Genomic DNA, 20822 nt, shown 5'->3' with positions numbered 1-20822 from the left:
AATTTGTTTCTTACATGGAACAAATATATTTGAGCACAAAACTACATCGTAATGTAGTTTTACATCCATTAGCATTACATTTGTTTCTTGCATGGAATGGAATGTATCTGGGCACAAAATTACATCGTAACGTAGTTTTATACCCATTAGCTAAATTTGTTTCTTGCATGGAAACTCCCTAATGGGAGCAATTGTCTAAGGTACTCCCACGGACCACACTCTGAGTAACTCTGCCTTGGCTAATGCAGTCTATAGGATATGCATAACATGATCATGCATAACGTTACGCTGCTTGTTCAAGGGAACTGGGTGCAGAACTAACAGGCAGAAAATCAATAGATGTGGATTTCACTGCTTCTTCCTGTCAGAGAAGGCAGCACCTGTTGATTTCCTGTCTGTGAGTTGATTTCCGAGGCACCTAATTTTACCACAAAAAGCTGGGAAAACCTATTGACTCAAGTATAAGCCGACGATGGGAAATGTAGCAGCTACTGATAAAGTTCAAAAATAAAAATAGATTCCAGTAAAATTACATTAATTGAGGCATCAGTAGGTTAAATGTTTTGAATATTTACATAAAACTGTAATTTAAGATAAGACTACCCAACTCTGATTAAATCATTATTCTTACCTTCTTCAGTGTAAATGTGCTTATGTATCCCTCTAATAATAATAAACAGAGTAAAATAATAAAGGTAATAATAATAAAGTAAAATAATAAATGTAATAATAACCAATAATAGAGTAAAATAATAAAGGTAATAATAATAGAGTAAAATAATAAATGCAATGATAATAATAAATAGAGTAAAATACCATATATACTTGATTATAAGCTGACCCAAATATAAGCTGACCAGGACCCTCACTCAAGTATAAGCTGAGGGGGGCTTTTTCAGCCCTAAAAAGGGGCTGAAAAACTAGGCTTATATTCGAGTATATACAGCAATTAACCAGATTATGAAGTTTAGGAGAGCTTAAAAGGGGCCGGGCTGTGGCGCAGACTGGTGAGCAGCCAGCTGCAATAAATCACTCTGACCATGAGGTCATGAGTTCGAGGCCAACCCGTGTCGGGCTGAGCACCTGACAATTAAATAAAATAAATAAAAATAAAAAAATAGCCCCTGCTGTTGCTGACCTAGCAACCCGAAAGATAGTTGCATCTATCAAGTAGGAAATTAAGGTACCACTTATAAAGTAGGGAGGCTAATTTAACTAATTTACGACTCCATAAAAAATCATTCAGCCGACGTTGGAATGAGGAAGTGCCGTTGCAGTGGATGATGAAGCAGCTGCTCCCCCCTGTGGCTGGAATTGAACATCTCCTCAGGAGAAGGTTAAATTGCCTCTGCGTCTGTCTCTGTCTCGGTTGTTTGCCTTATATGTATACAATGTGATTCGCCCTGAGTCCCCTTTGGGGTGAGAAGGGCGGAATATAAATACTGTAAATAAATAAAAGTTGCATCCCCTAAGAATATCACCGTTGTCTTCTGCAATCTGTTGTGTAGAATTAGAGTCCTCATCACCCTCAACTAGTTACTATGCTGGCTAGGGATGATAGAGCTGGTTAGGGCATGAAAGGCATCAATGGTTGAGTTCTGTGTGGTTGTGCAGGAAGAACTGGAAATCCCTCTAGTGCACTCCCAACCTGGCCCTTTGCCTCTTTGATACAGAGGAGAGGGATGTGCTTGGGGTTAGCATCCCTCCATCCCAAATGGCTAGAAGGGGCTGCAATTCTGTGGGGGGCAGGCAGGATGCCTGGGAAAGGCCGAGAGGTAATTTGTAGGGATCAAAGTGGGAGCACAAGCAGGGACTGTGATGGAAAGGTATTTAGAAAATAAAAAGACATTAGAACTACATCTCCAAAACATTTTGTTATATGAGCTAGTGTCCATGTCCCCAAACTATTCTAAAACAGGGCGAAAAGTAACCAGTCCAAGATCACTTGTTTATTCATAGTTTGTCATGTAGCGCTTTGTTAAGTTATTTATGGGTGTTCATGTTTATACATACCCTTAAAATGTTTTGTTATATATAACACCATATTTTAAGAATATGAACAAACATTTCATGTTGGTGACACACTCTTTAGACATGCATTGTTTTACGACACAGTAATTCAGTTTTACTAGCAAACTGAAGGTTAAATCAACCCCTTCTAATAAGAGATACAGACACATACATAAATTTTGATATGAAATGTATGGGGAGACAACATATCTCAGGAAAACTTTTCATTTATTCTTTTTCAAATATATGATTTATTGTTTATTTCATTTACACTCAGAGGTTTCTCATTACATTTGCACAACACACTGCAGCCAACACACCAACATGTCACAACACATCATTCTGATATTATATTGTATGAAACTATATAACCCAAAGAGACGTTTGGTTATATGAGTTAGCCATAGATAACTGCTGTGGGAAAGTATGTGTGTACCCATCCACCCGTTTAGACAATTCCTTTGTATCAAGTAGTGTTGCGCTAGGTATGTATTGTGGTTTTGCCATTTTTATAGCATCTGAAAATATATATATACACACACACATATGTAAAACATAACATTTAAGGATATCAAAAACACTGGAGAAAGCACCACAACAGATACACATAGAGAGACATTATATGGAAGTATGAATGCTACTACACACCCACATCTATGGCATGCATCCTCAGAGGTTGTGAGGTCTGTTGGAAACTAAGCAAGAGGGGTTTATATATCTGTGGAATGTCAAGGGCGGGAGAAAAAACTCTTGTCTGCCTAAGGCAAGTGTGAATGTTGCAATTGGCCAACTTGATTAGCATTGAATAGCCTTTCAGCTTCAAAGCCTGGCTTCTCCCAAACAGAAAAGTCAGCCATAGCAGAGCACTTGATGAACCAACCTGGACACAGCATATTATTTGAGAACACAGAAATGCTGGACCATTCTAACAACCACCATGTCAGACCACACAGAGAGGCCACTGAAATCCACAAGCATGTGGACAATTTCAACAGAAAGGAGGAAACCATGAAAATTAACAAAATCTGGCTACCAGTACAGTAGAGTCTCACTTATCCAACACTCGCTTATCCAACGTTCTGGATTATCCAACACATTTTTGTAGTCAATGTTTTCAATACATCGTGATATTTTGGTGCTAAATTCGAAAATACAGTAATTACTACATAGCATTACTGCGTATTGAACTACTTTTCCTGTCAAATTTGTTGTATAACATGATGTTTTGGTGCTTAATTTGTGAAATCATAACCTAATTTGATGTTTAATAGACTTTTCCTTAATGCCTCCTTATTATCCAAGATATTCGCTTATCCAACATTCTGCTGGCCCGTTTATGTTGGATAAGTGAGACTCTACTGTATTTTAAAAACTCTAAAATCAGGACAGTAAATAAAGGACAACATTCAGAAAACAGGGGAATTCCAGACAGGAAACAATCAAGGCCAGCTAAACCTCTCAACAAAGGATTCTCCCAGGTACAAAACAGCCAGGCTTTGAAGCTGCCAGGCTATTCAATGCTAATCAAGCTGGCCAATTGCACCATTCACACTTGCCTCGAGCAGGCAAGAGTTCTTTCTCCCACCCTGGACCTTCCAGAGATATATAAACCCCACCTGCCTAGTTTCCAACAGAGCTCACAACTTCTATGGGCGAAATGTCAGGAGGGAATGCTTCTGGAACTTGGCCATACAGCCCAAAAAACTCACAGCAACCCAACTGAACATAGTTTGTGTCATCCACAAAAACGAAATCCCTGGAGCATAACAAGTACTTTCCCCTAACCTTGAGCCATGGCCCTTCAAGTGGTGTCGGTCAAACCGCATTCATTCTGCAGCGCAGATGCACTCCTTGGCATTCCCTGAGTGTTTTTTTGACAGGCAGGTGCCACTCCACCTCCCTTTCATCCTCAGAAGGGTGAGATGTGGAGGGCAGATCAAGAAAGAAAGAAAGACTGACTGACTCACCTGCGAGGAGCAAAGCCCACGGTCTCATTGCGGCGACGGGACTTGTCCCTTCAGCAGAAAGAGAAGAAAGAGACGCGACTTTGCTTCTTGTAACGAAACCAGAGAGGATGAGGGAGGAAGGGAAGGAAGGAAGGAAGGAAGGAAGGAAGAGGGGCCTGGCTCCACTCAGGAGAGACCAGAAGGAGGAGGAGGAGGAGGAGGAGTGTGGCTTACTAATTCAGCCTGGCCTTCTTCCCCTCCTTCAAAGCCCCTGACCCCCTCCGCCCCGCAGATCAGACTGTCGGCTCCCTTCTGCCCAAAACTGACTGAAGGGAAAATGTTCAACTTTTTAAGTTGAGGGAAAGTTAGCGACGCGTTCAGGGAGAAGGAAAAAGCGTGGGACGGATTTAGGAAGGATCTGGGACGCATCTACACTGTGGAATGAAGGCAGTTTGACGCCACTTTTAACTGCCGCCCACGGCTCAAAGCTATGGTTTCCTAGAAGTTGTAGTTTGACAAGGCTTTCAGCCTCTTCTGACGAATGCCTTACCAAACTCCCAACACCCATGATCCTGGGTTACAGGTGGAAAGGGAGGTGTCACCCACTGGTTCATCTAATCCAAGGCCTGCCAAATACACCTCCGAAACAGGAGCAAAGAAAAGAAACGGTGCCATTGTTAGACCGTGGACATTATACGAGCAAGACTGTTTCTAGTGACCAAGGGAAAGCTCAGTTAGTGCAAAAACCACAGACTTCATTCCCAGGGTATGTATTTCCTTTGGATAATAAGAGGCACCTAAGTTTTCAACCCAACTGGTTGTGCAGATTTCCCCAGTTAATTTACTCATTTCATGTACAAGGTGCACTCTGTAAATATGGTGTGGTGTTTGGAGGAGAAGTTGGGGGTAAAGGTGGCCACCAGAAGACTGCGAGGAAACATGATAACCATGTATCAAGATGTGAGGGGAAGTCATAGGGAGGAGGGAACAGGTCAGTCTTTTTGTTGGGGTGTAACTCCTGTCATCCCCAGGCTGTGTAGTGAAGGGGTATAGCCATTGAGATGCAACCTGCCAAGTAGGGCGAGCAATCTGATTGGTGGGGAGGAGATGCACTCCTTTGGCCATGGGTGGGACTCATGTGGCTCTGGCTGAATTTAAAATCCCATCATCCTCTATCATGCCTCAGTAGTATTTTAAGTAGGAGCCCCCGGTGGCGCAATTGGTTAAACCCGTGTGCTGGCAGGACTGCTGACTCGCAGGTTGGGTTGCTGATCTGAAGGTTGCCACTTCGAATTCATGAGATGGGGTGAACTCCCGTCTGTCAGCTCTAGCTTGCGGTGACATGAGAGAAGCCTCCCAGCAGGATGGTAACACATCTGTGTTTCCCCTGGGCAACGTCTCTGTAGACGGCCAATTCTCTCACAGCAGAAGTAACTTGCAGTATGTTCTCAAGTCGCTCCTGGTATGATTTTTTTTTTTTTTAAAAAACTAGCTTTCTACCAATTTACATTGCAGTAGCAGCAGGAGCCATGGCATTAAAAGTGGAGTGCAAGGGCGTTTATTCCATATTGTAAATGCACCAAGAGAAGTATATGGACCTTGGAAAACTATGACTCCCAGGACTGCACAGCATGGAGAATGGCATAATAATAATAATAATAATAATAATAATAATAATAATAATAATAATAATAATAAGGAAACAATAGACATTGACAAAATTATGATCTGCCAACTGCAAAAGGCCACCCTACTGGGATCTGCACACATCATCCGAAAATACATCACACAGTCCTAAACACTTGGGAAGTGTTCGACTTGTGATTTTGTGAAATGAAATCCAGCATATCAATCTTGTTTGCTGTGTCATACAACGATGTTGTGTCAATAATAATAATAATGGCATTTTAAATGGATACCTACTGCATTTATTCTCCAGTGCAGATGCACCCAGAGAAGGGTATGGACCTTGGGAAACTATAACTCCCAGGACCACAGATTATAGAGCTAAGGTATTTAAAGTGGGGTCCAAAAGCATTCATTCTATAGTGTAAATGCACCCAAAGAAGGGTATGGACCTTGGGAAATTATAACTCCCAGGACCACAGAGTATGGAGCTAAGGTATTTAAAGTGGGGTCCAAGAGCATTCATTCTATAGTGTAAATGCACCCAGAGAAGGGTATGGACCTTAGGAAATTATAACTCCCAGGACTGCACAGCATGGAAACATGGCATAATAAACTTTCCCTAACTTTCCCTAACAAGGGTATCTTGTCTCCTCCCTCAATTTCCCCTCCCACAAATTTTAATCCTGAGAGCAACAAAGGCCATCACATTACTGAACTGGCCATTCATCTGGATCATTCCCCAAAAATCCACTTCCCCACCACCTTCTCAAACGTTTGCAAAGAATGCTGGCACCCACTCTAAAAATATGGAAAGCTCTAGTCTACACTTGAACCCATCCTAATGTGATGAACATGGTGGGTTACCGGATTTTAAGTATAGGACTCAGTGGAATTAGTAAATATGATGGAAGAGGATAGTGGAAGCGACCATAGTGGATGCCCTGCCAAAGAAACAATGGGACATCATCAGACTGCTGACTACAAGGTTGGATTGCTAACCTGAATGTTGCTGGTTTGAATCCGGGAAGAGCGCAGATGAGCTCCCTCTGTCAGCTCCAGCTGGGTAACATCCTTGCAGACAGCCAATTATCTCACACCAGAAGTGACTTGCAATTTCTCAACATGAAAAAGAAGTATTGTAAGTTGAATCATGGAGGATACGTATATCAGATTTGGTCCAGATCAATTGTCGATGGCCAAGATGAGACGTTCTGGATGTGGGTGGACTCTATCATCCTTTATTAAGCTTCCCCCCCAAACTCCACCAGTATTTTAGGATGGATCACGAAGGGCCAGATCCATTGTCAGTGGGAATCACCCAGCTCTATGGATGTGGTTGAACTACAACTACCACCATTCTCTATCAATTCCCCCCAAACCCTGCCAGTATTTTGAGTTGAATCATGATGGGTAAAAGTACTACATTTGATCCAGATTCATCCTTGGTGGCCATGATGTAGCACTCTGAATGTAGGTGGATTCGTCGTTGTCTCACTCGTTCAGTCGTTTTCGACTCTTCGTGACCTCATGGAGCAGTCCACACCAGAGCTCCCTGTAGGCCGTCGCCGCCCCCAGTTCCTTCAAGGTTGAGCCAGTCACTTCAAGGATACCGTCCATCCACCTTGCCCTTGGTCGGCCTCTCTTCCTTTTTCCTTCCATTTCCCCCAGCATCATGATCTTCTCCAAGCTTTCCTGTCTTCTCATGATGTGGCCAAAATACTTCAACTTTGCCTTTAATATCCTTCCCTCCAGTGAGCAGTCGGGCATTATTTCCTGGATGATGGACTGGTTGGATCTTCTTGTGGTCCAAGGTACTCTCAGAGTTTTCCTCCAGCACCACAGTACAAAAACGTCTATCTTCCTTCGCTCAGCCTTCCTTATGGTACAGCTCTCGCATTCATAGGTTACTACGGGGAATACCATTGCTTTGACTATGCGGACCTTCGTTGCCAGTGTGATGTCTCTGCTTTTCAGTATTTCATCGAGGTTGGCCATTGCTCTCCTCCCAAGAAGTAGACGTCTTCTGATTTCCTGGCTGCAGTCTGCATCTGCAGTGATCCTTGCACCTAGAAATATAAAGTCTGTCACTGCCTCCACGTTTTCTCCCTCTATTTGCCAGTTGTCAATCGGTCTGGATGCCATGATCTTGGTTTTCTTGATGTTTAACCGCAGCCCGGCTTTTGCACTTTCTTCTTTTACCTTGGTGATAAGGCTCCTCAGCTCCTCCTCGCTTTCGGCCATCAGAGTGGTATCATCTGCATACCTAAGGTTGTTAATGTTTCTTCCAGCATGTAGGTGGATTACAATTCCCAGTACAAGTGAAGGGCATGTGTGCATATCCATCACTGGGTGTGGGTGAACTACAACTCCCATCTTCTATCAATCCCCCCAAACCCTGCCAGTATTTTAAGATGATCATGATGGGTATATGTGCCATATTTGGTTCAGATCCATCCTTGGTGAGATTCACACGGCACTCCATATGTGGGTTAACTACAACTCCCATCACTCTCTGTCAGGCCCCACCCTAATGACTTTAGTTAGATCATGATATGTATGTGTGTCAAGTTTGGTCCAGAGTCATCAAACCATGCAGAACCCTTTGTGGATCAAACATACACAGAAACACATTTAATTGTGTATGTGTATGTGTGTGTATGGATAGTAATAGAATGTGGCTAATTTAAAGGTAGTCATGATTCTCAAACTGCCTGTCATGTTTTATCCCAAATGTATTTATGCATTGGATTTGTATCCTGCCTTTCTCCCAGAGTGGGATTCAAGATAAATGCCACAGAGGCATCAAAAGTGAAATATTTCTTATCGGAGTCATGAGGAAAATCTGCTATCGTCAGCAAAGGAAATGTGATGGCCCCACCAAAGTGGCATCCTGTAGCATGCCATTTGCCTGAATTATTGGTCTCTAGCTGATCTTGAGAATAAGCAAAGGAAGTTATTTTGGGGAAATATTACTAAAGAGTGAGCAATCACTACAGTTCTTCCGCAGTTACTGGGATACAACCATGTGGAATGGTTGTATGCTCCTATGGAAAACAATGGGGTTTCTGTGCATTTATGCAGAGTGATAATTATGGCTATGAAGGGACTAAAGAAATCATTCAAAGGGGAATTTTCCTATACGTTATTATTACATCAAGACACAGTGACAGACTGTGAATCAACTGAACCAGGTTTCACTTCAATTGAGCTGCTTGTTGAAAAGTTTTGGAAACTGAATTTCTGCCTGTCACGTAGCTGTTAAAAAATATAGGGGCATTAAAAAGGTGGAAATCCCATTCTACACCAATGATAGGACTCCCTTTGACTTATGGCAACATTTAACCAGTAATTTACACAAACCATCTTTTTAAAAACAGATACAAATGTTTGGGGGAAATTTCCTATTTGACTACATTTTTGTATGGATCCACCTATATGTCCACACAAGCCACTATAACATTTCCCCCTATATGTGTGTTTTATAACGTCAAGGGAAAATTATTTATTTATTTAAATGTAACTATGGAATAATTTTAGGATTTTTTTCATCACATTGGGTTATTCCTTTGTTTTAAAAGCATTTGATAACTATGGTAGGGAAATACGCAATGCAAGCCAAACCATGTTGATTCAGAAGTAAGCCCCCTTCCATAGTAAATTCCTTGATTGAGGAATATTATACCCCTCCATACGTTGTTGGACTGTAAATCCCAGCATTCCTCAGAACTAAGTATTCCAGTTAGAATTGCTGAGAGTGTCTGTACAACAGCTGGAAGGACACACAATTATATTTATCTAGGTAGGAGCACATCTCAGAGTGCATCTACATTGGAGAATGAATGAAGTTATGATACTATTAGGCATGCATGGTAATTCGAGTTCTGGCATCAAAGCAAGATTAGCCTTAACTCCTGTTTTATCTGATTCCGTGAGTCCTGCTGAACAAATGCTTCAGTTGTTCAGCAGTATGTGTGAAAAAGAACTTGAAGTCCTCGTGGACAACAAGTTAAACATGAGCCAACGTTATCATGCGGTGACTAAAAAAACCTCTGGGATTTTGGCCTGCAGAAATAGAAGTTGGGGGTGGCAATGGTCAACAGGGAGCTCTGACGTAGGCTGGTCCATGAGGTCAGGGAGAGTCAGAAGTGACTGAACAAATAAACAAACAAATAGGAGTATAGTGTCTAGATCCAGGGAAGTCATACTACCCCTCTATTCTGGAATGCTGTGTCCAATTCTGGGCACCACAATTGAAGGGAAATGTTGACAAGCTGGAATGTGTCCAGAGGAGGGCAACTAAAATAATCCAGGGTCAGGAGAACAAGCTCTTTGAGGAGCGGCTTAAAAAGCTGGGCATGTTTAGCCTGCAGAAGAGAAGGCTGAGAGGAGACATGATGAGGGCCATGTATAAATATGTGAGGGGAAGTCATCGGGAGGAGGGAGCAAGCTGTTTTGTGCTGTCCTGGAGACTAGGACGCAAACAATGGTTTCAAACTACAAGAAAGGAGATTCCACCTGAACATTAGGAAGAACTTCCTAAATATGAGAGCTGTTCAGCAGTGGAACTCTCTGCCCAGCACTGTACTGAAGGCTCCTTCTTTGGAAGCTTTTAAGCAGAGGCTAGATGGCCATCAGTCGGGGGTGCTTTGAATACAATTCTCCTATTTTTTGGCAGGGGTTTGGAATGACTTTTGATGATTTTAGTTGCCCTCCTCAGGACACATTCTAGCTTGTCAACATCTCCCTTCAATTGCAGTGCCCAGAATTGGACACAGTATGCCGAGTGTGTTCTGACCAAGGTCTGGCTTGTCATCGCTTTCTCTTAGATGCAAAAAGCATGTGTTTTCCAAAGCCAGTCAGCAGATTTCTATGATGTCTCAAAGATTCCCTTAGAGTTGGGGACTTCATCACACAAGACTGCTAAAACAAGATAAAAGTGCGCCTTGATACAGTTTACTGCATGAAGCTGTGGCTATCTGGTTGTCTCATTGCACTTGAATTGTGATGGGACTGTCTTTTTTAAATGATGGGGGATCCCATGAATGAATTTAATATTGCTGCTTTTCTGCAACTCTTTCCTGGGTGATAATATTGTGAAGTGGGAGGAAGGATTCATGAGAATGCTGAAACTGCGAGTGCACAGCTGCAGTAAAATGGGGGACAAAGAAAACACAGTGCACATGTGTTGGATAGGCCAAACACAGGTAGAAAGTTAGGGGCTTGTAGTAGCACAGCAGGTAAAACTGCTAGCTGCAGAAAATCTGGAGGGTCGGCAGTTCAAAGCCGCTAGTTGGGGTTAGCTGCTGTCTGTCAGCCCTAGCTTCTGCCAACCTAGCAGTTCAAAAGCATGCAATTTGAGTAGATCAATAGGTACTGCCTCGGTTGGAAGGAAAAAGGGCACCCCGTGCAAAACATGCCAGCAACAGATCACAGATATTTATAGATAAGTTCCTAGGCATGGAAAAATGGAACAAGAGCACCTCCCCATGGCCAGAAGTTGAGCATCGTCTCCAGGCGCCGGAGATGAAAAAGGTGGAAGATCTTTACTTCTGTTTGTGTATTGTATGTCGTTGTGTAAAAGGCATTGAATGTTTGCCTCATATGTGTTCTGTAATCCGCTCTGAGTCCCTCCGGGGAGATAAAGCAGAATATAAATAAAGTGTATTATTATTATTATTATTATTATTATTATTATTATTATTATTATTATTATTAGGCTGTGTGGAAGACCGATCCTGGGAATTCTCATCAATATTGTGTCAACATTATGCAATTGCACCAAGGTGTGAAAGAGATTATTCTGATAATTGTATGTTTCCGTTTGCTTAAACAACACAATTGCAATGAGACAACAGACCTGTGTGATAAAGTCCTTAGTCCAACACTCACACCATGACACCATGTGGACTCTTGCTAGGCATCACTTGCTTTAATTCAGGATTTTTTTCAGAAACTCATGTCTAATCTGTCTGTCTATTCATTCAGACAGATGTATCCATGATAATCTGTGGCAAAATAGACCTGTGTTGTTTAAGGTGGTGGATAACCTTCCCAGATAGAAGGAATGTAGGATTACTGCGATATAAACCCTGGGTTTGGCAAAGATTAATTTGAGGCACCATGTTGTAAGACATGTATTCTTCTTGTATCTCATTCTAAAACAGAATACATAATAGTCACCAAACCCACCTACCAAATTCCACTTGCTAGACTTCTTTCATCTTCCAAGTTCCTTGTTCTCTCTAAACATATTAACAAAGCAATGAATAGGTGCCCACATTAAATTCAGTATTATAATCAGATCATATTTAACAGTTTAAGTCAAATATTCCACACCCATCAACTCTTATTACAAATTGAGCTTATATAGCAAGCTTGCTGAGTCTTTATTTAGTATCAAATAGCTTTTATTTATATTTTACTTTGGTGAATGAAGGCTTATTTTGAGATTTGTCCTTGTTCAGGGAGGAGCTGTTAAACTATGTCTGGATTCTGCTTTCCGAACCTATCCTTATTTGACATTATCAACAAACAAAAGCATGATGTGTGTTTGTTTGGGGAAGGGGATTCTGTTCCTGCTGCTAAAGATAGACCATTATAAGCTTCCTTTAGAACTGTATGAATAGTTCTTCTCATCTTAAAAAGACAACACTTTTTTTCATTGGAACCCTCTGTTTGATCTTAATTGGCTATGACTCAGGGACCAGGACCCATCCAGCTTTATATAAGTGCTTGGAACTTGTTTGAAGAAGTGTAACATCAGACAGCTGGATGATGGCCTTTTGTTGACATTTTGATGTGCCAGCACCCGTGTTTCTCGCTTTATTCGGAGTGGATGGACAAAGACTCCCATTCCAGCTGGAGAGCAATCATGTTCCAGTTTTTCTCATGTGCAATGTGGGCTGGCCCTGGAGCTGGGCTGGAATGTGTCTTTCCAATTCCTAGCTTGCTCCCTTCCATACAGAGAGTCAAAAACACACACCGCATTGAATTCGCCCATGCGGCTACACAAATTGCTCCCTTTCCCCTTTTTTACTTGTTTCATGGGCTTGAATCTTGAGAAAGCAAAGCATCATTTCACTAGCAGGAGGAATTCAGAGCTGAATTGTTTTTGTTGCCACAGGAAAAGACGGGGACCCAGGCGATCAAAGTTCAGGCAGCAGTTGTTGTTATTGTGATGCTTTACAACCAGGAGGGGCAGGAAGCCAAAGATCCCCACCCAGTTCAAAACTGTTCTTACTACCAGGGATACCATGTCTTGTAGTGGCCAAAGCTTCTCTGTTTGGAAGGTATGACTCGTTTTAAAAGAGTCCTTTCATTCCCAAGCACCACAGAGTCACAGAACATAAGAATGGCTCTTTCTGGGAGCACAGACTATCAAGTGCAGGCTTGGCGGGCAAGGACGTACATCTTGCATTTTCCTTGCAGCAGAGCATAGAAAGAATACAACGTCCAGAATCACCCTGCCCGCATTGGGAGTTTCAGTCCCAAAATTAAGCTTTCTAAATTCCACCAGGCATTCATTTGTATCACAGTAGATAAATCACTTGTAAACTCACCCCACATATATCATGTTTGCATACACAACATGCAAGGAGGAAAACTCTTTACCCTCCCTAGTGCATTGCATAAGCATGCTGCTTGTAATTATTTAGAAGTGACTATAGTGGTCCCCGGTGGTGTGGCGGGTTAAACCGCTGAGCTGCTGAATTTGCTGACTGAAAGGTCAGCAGTTCAAATCCGGGGAGTGGAGTGAGCTCCTGCTGTTAGCTCCAGCTTCTGCTAACCTAGCAGTTTGAAAACATGCAAATGTGAGTAGATCAATAGGTACCGCTCCGGCAGGAAGGCAAGGCAATCCATGCAGTCATGCTGGCCACATGACCTTGGAGGTGTCTAAGGACAACACCGACTCTTCGGCATAGAATTGGAGTTGAGCACCAACCCGCAGAGTCAGACACAACTAGACTTAATGTCAGAGGGAAACCTTTGCCTTTACCTATGGGTGGTTAGTCCCAGGGAAATGCATCTTTGGTAATTAAATCTGTATTCAAATGGCACATAAATAATTAACAATAATACAAGAGGGCGGTTCTGAATGTGAAGCAGAATGGTGAAATGGTCAGCTGTCTATGTCAGTTTGCATTACAATGCAAAGCATGTTTCTGGAGTTACAGCAAAATTTAGTATAATCCCTTTAGAATACAGACATTGCAAAAATAAATGCTAAGATGTGTACTAGTCCCAATTTATCATTGCTTTACAAATAATGTTTGTATATGCATGTAAAATCTGTTCTGGTGGGAAAGGAGTATCTGTATAGCAAAACTGTTAACCAATTTGGAGGGAAACTGGATTTTTGCCTGAAGCTGGTGACCTGAGGATATCACATCACTTCCTTCCAATTCTAAAACAGTCACAAAAGCACTTGCAAAAGATATGATTTTCCTCTTTGTGCGACATACTTGGAAATAAATGTGTGGGGATTACATTCTTTTAAAAACCTTTATTCAGAGACAACATTTGGTATCTACTCTTAATTTAATGATTAACGTAATAGCAGAGAGACATCTGATGTGATTCTCACATCGCTACAGAGAAAATGCTCATACGGTTGATTTATTTCTGCCACACATTTATTCAAGGTACTAGAGCCTCTCTCGGGCTGGACAGCTCTAGGAATGGTCTCAATACAGAAATAAGGACGTCTAAATTCTGTCCCAACACAAATCAGATAAGAGTGCTGCTCAAAGGTGAAGCTGTTGTTCTTGTTCTTGCTGCTATCTCAGAAGTCTGGAGGCATGACAACTTCTTAATACCTAAGAACACTATCTTAACTACTCCTTTCTTCAAGAGGCACAGAGATGTAAATAGGCACCAGAAGATCACAAAGGTCAAGGACCACAGGAAAGGATGCTAAAGGCTCTACCCCGAGAGATGTCATTTCAGGAGGAAATCTCCTCATATGTGGCAAAACTATCATGAGGCTACTGGGCCAATGGGCGAAGGGGGAAACCTCATTGCAAATAGCCATATTTGCCTTCATATTTGACGGCTCATATTCATTTCTAGGGAATTAAGCTGCCATTTGTAAGAGGAGGAGGAGAATAAAATGGGAGTCTGCCACACTGGGATAAAGAGGAAGGCAAAGCCCACATAGAGGAATATTCCCAATATACGGACTGCATGCCACTCTGAAGCTTACTGAGCTACAGCTTTGCTGGCAAGAGATCAGAGATGCCAAAAACCAGCAAGATTTGAAGGATCACACATTTTTGTTGCAGTCTTTCCACAATGCAGGCATGAGGACACAAGGCAGGGACTGAAATGGAGCATTCCACAGATGGATCTAAAGAGGAGACAGCCAATTTCAGGACCTCACTAAAAGATGAACAAGTTGCAAGTTGTTTCACTTATTCTTACATTCTGGCCATCAGAGATAGTGCAAGAATTTTTTGTATCAGCAGAATGCATTTTCATATCCAACTGTCCTGTTACAAAATAGCCTAGTTTTGTGTTTCTGGCATTGGCCAGAAAATATACATCTGGGAAATTCTCCAGCAAAGCCTTTCAAGATAGCCTTTGCTTCTTTCCTTATTTTGATACCATTATCTGTTGTTGAGTAGAACATGATTCAGTTCTAACCTGCTATGGTTAATAGCCACAGATAGTTGTATCTTCCATCAATGTGTGTCATCAAAACAAAACAAAATCTACTTGCCCTGATCATGGTCAGTATTGTGTTGTCGAAGGCTTTCATGGCTGGAATCACTGGGTTGCTGTGAGTTTTCTGGGTTGTTTGGCCATGTTCCAGAAGCATTCTCTCCTGACATTTCATTCACATCTATGGCAGGTTGTGAGGTCTGTTGGAAACTAGGCAAGTGGGGTGTATATATCTGTGGAACGTGTAGGTTAGGAGAAAGAACTCTTGTTTGTTTGAAGCAAGTGTGAATGTTGCGATTGATCACCTCGATGAGCATTTAATGGCCTTGCAGGTTCAAAGCCTGACTGCTTCCTGCCTGAGGGAATCCTTTGTTGGGAGGTGTTAGCTGGCCCTGATTGTTTCATGTCTGGAATTCCCCCATTTTCAGACTGTTGTTATTTACTGTCCTGATTTTAGAGTTGTTTTTAATACTGGTAGCCAGATTTTGTTCATTTTCATGGTTTCCTCCTTTCTGTTGAAATTGTCTCCATGCTTGTGAATTTCAATAGCCATTCAATGCTAATCAAGGTGATCAATCACAACATTCATACTTGCCTCAAACAGACAAGAGTTCTTCTCCCAACATGGATTTTCCACAGGTACATAAACCTCACTTGCTTAGTTTCCAACAGACCTCACAACCTCTGAGGATGCCTACCATAGATGTGGGTGAAACATCAGAATTGAATGCTTCTGGAACATGGCCATACAGCCTGGAAAATTCACAGCAACCCATGGCCAGTATTCTTTTTCAATTTGCTGGGGTGATAAATATATGGGGCATGATAGACAGTACCTCAAAATCTAGAAAGGAAGATGAAAGACCTCTTAATGAAAGTATTGGAAGAGAACTGGATGTCTCAGCTTTTCTCTAAATTATTGCCTCACTGACTGTTGGAGGGAGAAGAGACGGTTGAATAGGGATGGTGGACGGGAAAGTGATGTGCCTTCATCAATTTACTAACAATAAGTGCAGCTGTAGAGCCTCGGTTCGAAGGAGAAAAAAATGGGACTTATCACCTTTATTTCCAAGAGAAAAAAAAAGACTTGGAAATACAAGAGGCAAGTGGAAATACAGGCAACCTGGTGCTGGACGTGAACAGGCAGAAAAGTGTTTCCATGGTATCCATGCAATCCTTTTGTGCCCTGGGTAGGTCTATGAAGTGCGGTGTTTCCATGGTCACCGCAAATGAGCCTAGGAAAGGCAAGAAAACCTTGTGCAGATGGGAACTATGCTATGAATGATGCTTGGATGGATTGTTTGAATAGATACTCTCAGAGATAGACATATTTAATTTTTCCAGAGTCCTGGAACAAAGCATGGACTAGGTACAACATAACTGTGTCTCTGAGATTCTGACATGTATTACTACCCCTCATATTCCTGGTGCCTAGTGGCCTAACTGGTACGCAAGAACATAGGAAGCTGCCTTAAACTGAATCCAGATTGTTGGTCCAACTCGCCACTACTGGCAGAAATGGCTTTCCAGGGTTTCAGGTAGGATTCTTTTCCTAACCACAGAGATCCCTGGCATAGTATTTTCTGTTGCCATCCCATTCAAATGCCAAGACCAACCCTGATCAGCTTCGGAAATCACACAAGACTGGGTGTGCTCACAGTGGCATGGTACAATCAAAGGAAAATGTAATGCTGGTTACGTTAAAGGCCCTGGATCTACAGCCAAAGCCCCGCAAGACAGGAGCCATCCAGTGATTCGTATGGACGGGCCCTACCATGGCAGAGTCCAGAGCTGGCAGGAATCAGGCCCAAGAGGCTGGTGGCAAAACCCTCGCCCCTAACAGGTAGCATAGGCAGTGGCTTTGTTACGGATGAACTCCAGCAGGTCTGTCACTTGTTTCTCCAGCGACTGCAGAGTGTTTGCTTTGTCCTTCATTTCTTTCTCATTCGTCTGAAAGCGCTCTTCCAGCTCTGAAAGACAGGCAAAGATTTTCAGAAACTGAAATAAAAAATCACAGTGGAGTTAAAACAGTTCATTAATACAGGCAAGGAAGGGGATTTATGGCAGCAGAATGCCCAAGAGGTTATGTTCTCAACCAGGACAAACATGTCGAAGGCTTTCAAGGCCGGAATCACTGGGTCCTGTGAGTTTTCCGGGATATATAGTCATGTTCCAGAAGCATTCTCTCCTGATGTTGCAGCTGTGGACAAGTCTACATAGAGACCATCAGTAGCATTCTCTCCTGGGGTTGTAGCGCTGGACAAGTCTACATAGAGACCATCAGTAGCATTCTCTCCTGGGGTTGTAGCTGTGGACAAGTCTACATAGAGACCATGAGTAGCATTCTCTCCTGCAGTTGTAGCTGTGGACAAGTCTACATAGAGACCATCAGTAGCATTCTCTCCTGGGGTTGTAGCTGTGGACAAGTCTACATAAGGACCACCAAATGCAGCATTGCCTAAACACAAATCAAGGAACATGAAAGCCACTGCAGACTAACTCAACCAGAGAAGTTAGCCACAGCAGAACACCTGATAAATCAACCGGGACACAACATATTATTTGAGGACACAGAAATGCTGGACCACTCTAACAACCACCATGTCAGACTACACAGAGAAGCCACTGAAATCCACAATCATGTGGATAATTTCAACAGAATCGAGGAAAACCTGAAAATGAACAAAATCTGGCTACCAATATTTTAAAAAATTCTAAAATCAGGACAGTAAATAAAGAGCAATACTAAAAAAAGGGGAATTCCAGACATGAAACAATCAAGGCCAGCTAACACCTCCTAACAAAGGATTCCTCCAGGCAGGAAGCAGTCAGTCTTTGAAGCTACAAGACTTTCAATGCTAATTAAGGTAGCCAATTGCAACATTCACACTTGCTTCCAACAGACAAGAGTTCTTTCTCCCACCCTGGACATTCCACAGATATATAAACCCCACTTGCCTAGTTTCCAACAGACCTTAACAACCTCTCAGGATGCCTACCATAGATGTGGGTGAAACGTCAGGAGAGAATGCTTCTGTAACATGGTCCAGAAAATTCACAGCAACCCATATTTAAGGCTCACCACTGTAGCCATGAAGGCATGAGGGAAAGTGTGGCAAATGTGTCAGTCAGCCCAGGGCTGTCTTTCAGCTCTAACCGCCACACAAAACATTGGGTTAATAATGTTGCCAACCTAACTATGTAAAGATTGTGGCACTCCAAAATGCTTCTGCTGGTAAATGTTGTATAAGTGCTAATTTAATGGTAATGTTATTTCATTCTGTTCATGCTCAATACCCGGTGCCCCTAGAAACAATTTTCTGTAAATTCTGAATATTGATCCTATTCCCAAATTACTTTTGTTTATTAAGTGAGAAATCTCATTTAGCTTCTTCCCACAGTTCAGTTACCATAGTGCACTGCCATATAATCCAGATTATCAGATTGGATAATCAAAGTTAAGTCATTTTTCATTAGTAATGTTAAATTAAGGCCCCTTCTACACTGCCATATAAAATCCAGATTGTCTGCTTTGAACTTGATTATATGGCAGTGTAGACTCAGATAAGCCAATTCAAAGCAGATAATGTAGATTTTTATTTATTTAATATATTTCTAACATCATCTTGACCACCACTGAACTCCCTCCTTTTTTGGTTTTGATTTTGCTCAAAATATCTCTCTCATAAGTATCATTACCTTCCAACTTTCGCTTGCTGTCATTGGCCTTGTTTAGGAGATTCTGGGCTTCGTCCCTCAGGTTTTTCAGTTTGAAGAGTACATCCTGGGGCAGTTCGCCCAATTTGTCTTGCAGCTTCTGGTATCCCTGCATCACTTTTTCCACATCCTGGGAACACAGAAATCAACATTCACTAGTTACATGGCATAAGGCTGGGGAGAAATTCCCTGCAATATCTGTCCTACAGTAAAGATGGCTGAAGACCTTGACCATCCAGACTCCTTATCTACAATATCAGCACCGCTCTGGTCTCTCATCAAACAAAGTAGAAGATGCAGTTATGCTCCTGTGAGTTAAGAAGTGCCTTCAGTACAATTGTATCTATTGCCTGATCCTATAAATGGATAGTAATCTGTAACACCCTATGGAGCTCTAACAAATCAATTCCAAAGCAGCCACCAGACTTCTATACTGTACTGTATATACTCAAGTATAAGCTGACCTGAATATAAGCCGAGGCACCCAATTTTACCACAAAAAACCTGGGAAAACATTGACTCCAGTATAAGCCGAGATACCAATAAAAGTACATTAATTGAGGCATCAGTAGTTTAAAAGTTTTTGAATCTTTACATCAAGCTGTAATTTAAGATATGACTGTTCAACTCTGATTAAATCATTATTTTCATCTTCTTCAATGTAAATGTGCTTATGTATCCTTTTAATAATAATAGAGTGGAATAATAATAATAATAATAATAATAATTATTATTATTCAAAGACTCTGGCAGAAACCAGTGCAGGTGATCCCGGTGGTGATGGGCACATTGGGTGCCATGCCAAAAGATCTCAGCCGGCATTTGGAAACAATAGACATTGACAAAATTACGATCTGCCAGCTGCAAAAGGCCACCCTGCTGGGATCTGCGCACATCATCCGAAAATACATCACACAGTCCTAGACACTTGGGAAGTGTTCGACTTGTGATTTTGTGATATGAAATCCAGCATATCTATCTTGTTTGCTGTGTCATAATAAAATAATAATAATAATAATAAATGCAGTAAAATAATAAATGTAATAATAGAGTAAAATAATAAATTATTAATAATAATAAAAATAGAGTAAAATAAATGTAAAATTAACAACAATAATAGAGTAAAATAATAAATGTAACAATACCAATAATAATAATAGAGAAAAATAATAAATATACCATATATACTTGAGTATAAGCCGACCTGAATATAAACCCACCAGAACCCTCACCCGAGTATAAGCCGAGGAGGTTTTTTTTCAGTCCTAAAAAAGGGCTGAAAAACTAGGCTTATACTCGAATATATACAGTAATTAGTTTATTATAACCCCATTGATATACCTTACCTGTTTGATCCAGAACCCAACTACTGGTCTACTGTTAACCATGTAATCTGCCTACATTGGAACGGACACACTCATGGCTTTTTTTCTGAATTTAGTCAAGGGTTGACAGTCCACAACAGGAAGTCAACACACTGGAGCTGTAAGCAGACATATTTACTTTGTGGAAGTGCACACCAAGTATGTATTATAATAGGTCCTTCAATAGTTTTATTGGTTCCAACTATATATATATATATATATATATATATATATATATATATGTATTACTTCTGTTTGATTTGATTTCAGTGCTTATATGTTTTACATTTTAATTTATATACTGCATTGTTTTTAGTATTGTTACCCACTCTGAGTCACTTTTGAGAGAGAAAAAGTGGGATATAAATATAATACTACTAATAATAATCAAATAAATTGTACAAACTGTCATTTTTGCTGCTTCAGCTAGCTATTCTAGTGTCAAAAAAACACCTGTGTGACCAAAATTAGTAGAATTCTGCCATAGGATAGCGTA

At 41.4% G+C, this 20822-nt stretch overlaps 2 protein-coding genes across 3 annotated transcripts in view; both read right to left on the bottom strand.

Annotated features, from left to right (window-relative positions):
* LOC100562869 (laminin subunit beta-2) overlaps positions 1-4133 on the bottom strand; it is a 73502-nt gene extending 69369 nt beyond the window's left edge. Inside the window, exon 1 of the mRNA XM_062973773.1 lies at positions 3978-4133. Within this exon, the coding sequence (XP_062829843.1) occupies positions 3978-4005 (28 nt within the window). The 5' untranslated portion in view covers positions 4006-4133. The remainder of the gene's footprint in view (positions 1-3977) is intronic.
* Positions 4134-14073: 9940 nt separating this feature from the next.
* Positions 14074-20822, bottom strand: part of LOC100563069 (laminin subunit beta-1) — an 86827-nt gene continuing 80078 nt past the window's right edge. For both annotated transcript variants that reach the window (XM_062973772.1, XM_062973771.1), the window contains exons 34-35: positions 18945-19092; positions 14074-17215 (exon numbers count right to left, since the gene is read on the bottom strand). In XM_062973772.1, coding sequence (XP_062829842.1) covers positions 17082-17215; positions 18945-19092 — 282 coding nt within the window. In that variant the 3' untranslated portion in view covers positions 14074-17081. The remainder of the gene's footprint in view (positions 17216-18944; positions 19093-20822) is intronic.

This window comes from Anolis carolinensis, chromosome 2 (genome assembly GCF_035594765.1).
Source record: "Anolis carolinensis isolate JA03-04 chromosome 2, rAnoCar3.1.pri, whole genome shotgun sequence".
In the NCBI taxonomy this organism is placed as follows: domain Eukaryota; kingdom Metazoa; phylum Chordata; class Lepidosauria; order Squamata; family Dactyloidae; genus Anolis; species Anolis carolinensis.
Note: the sequence above shows the minus strand (reverse complement) of the source record. Positions and strands in the feature narration are given on the sequence as shown.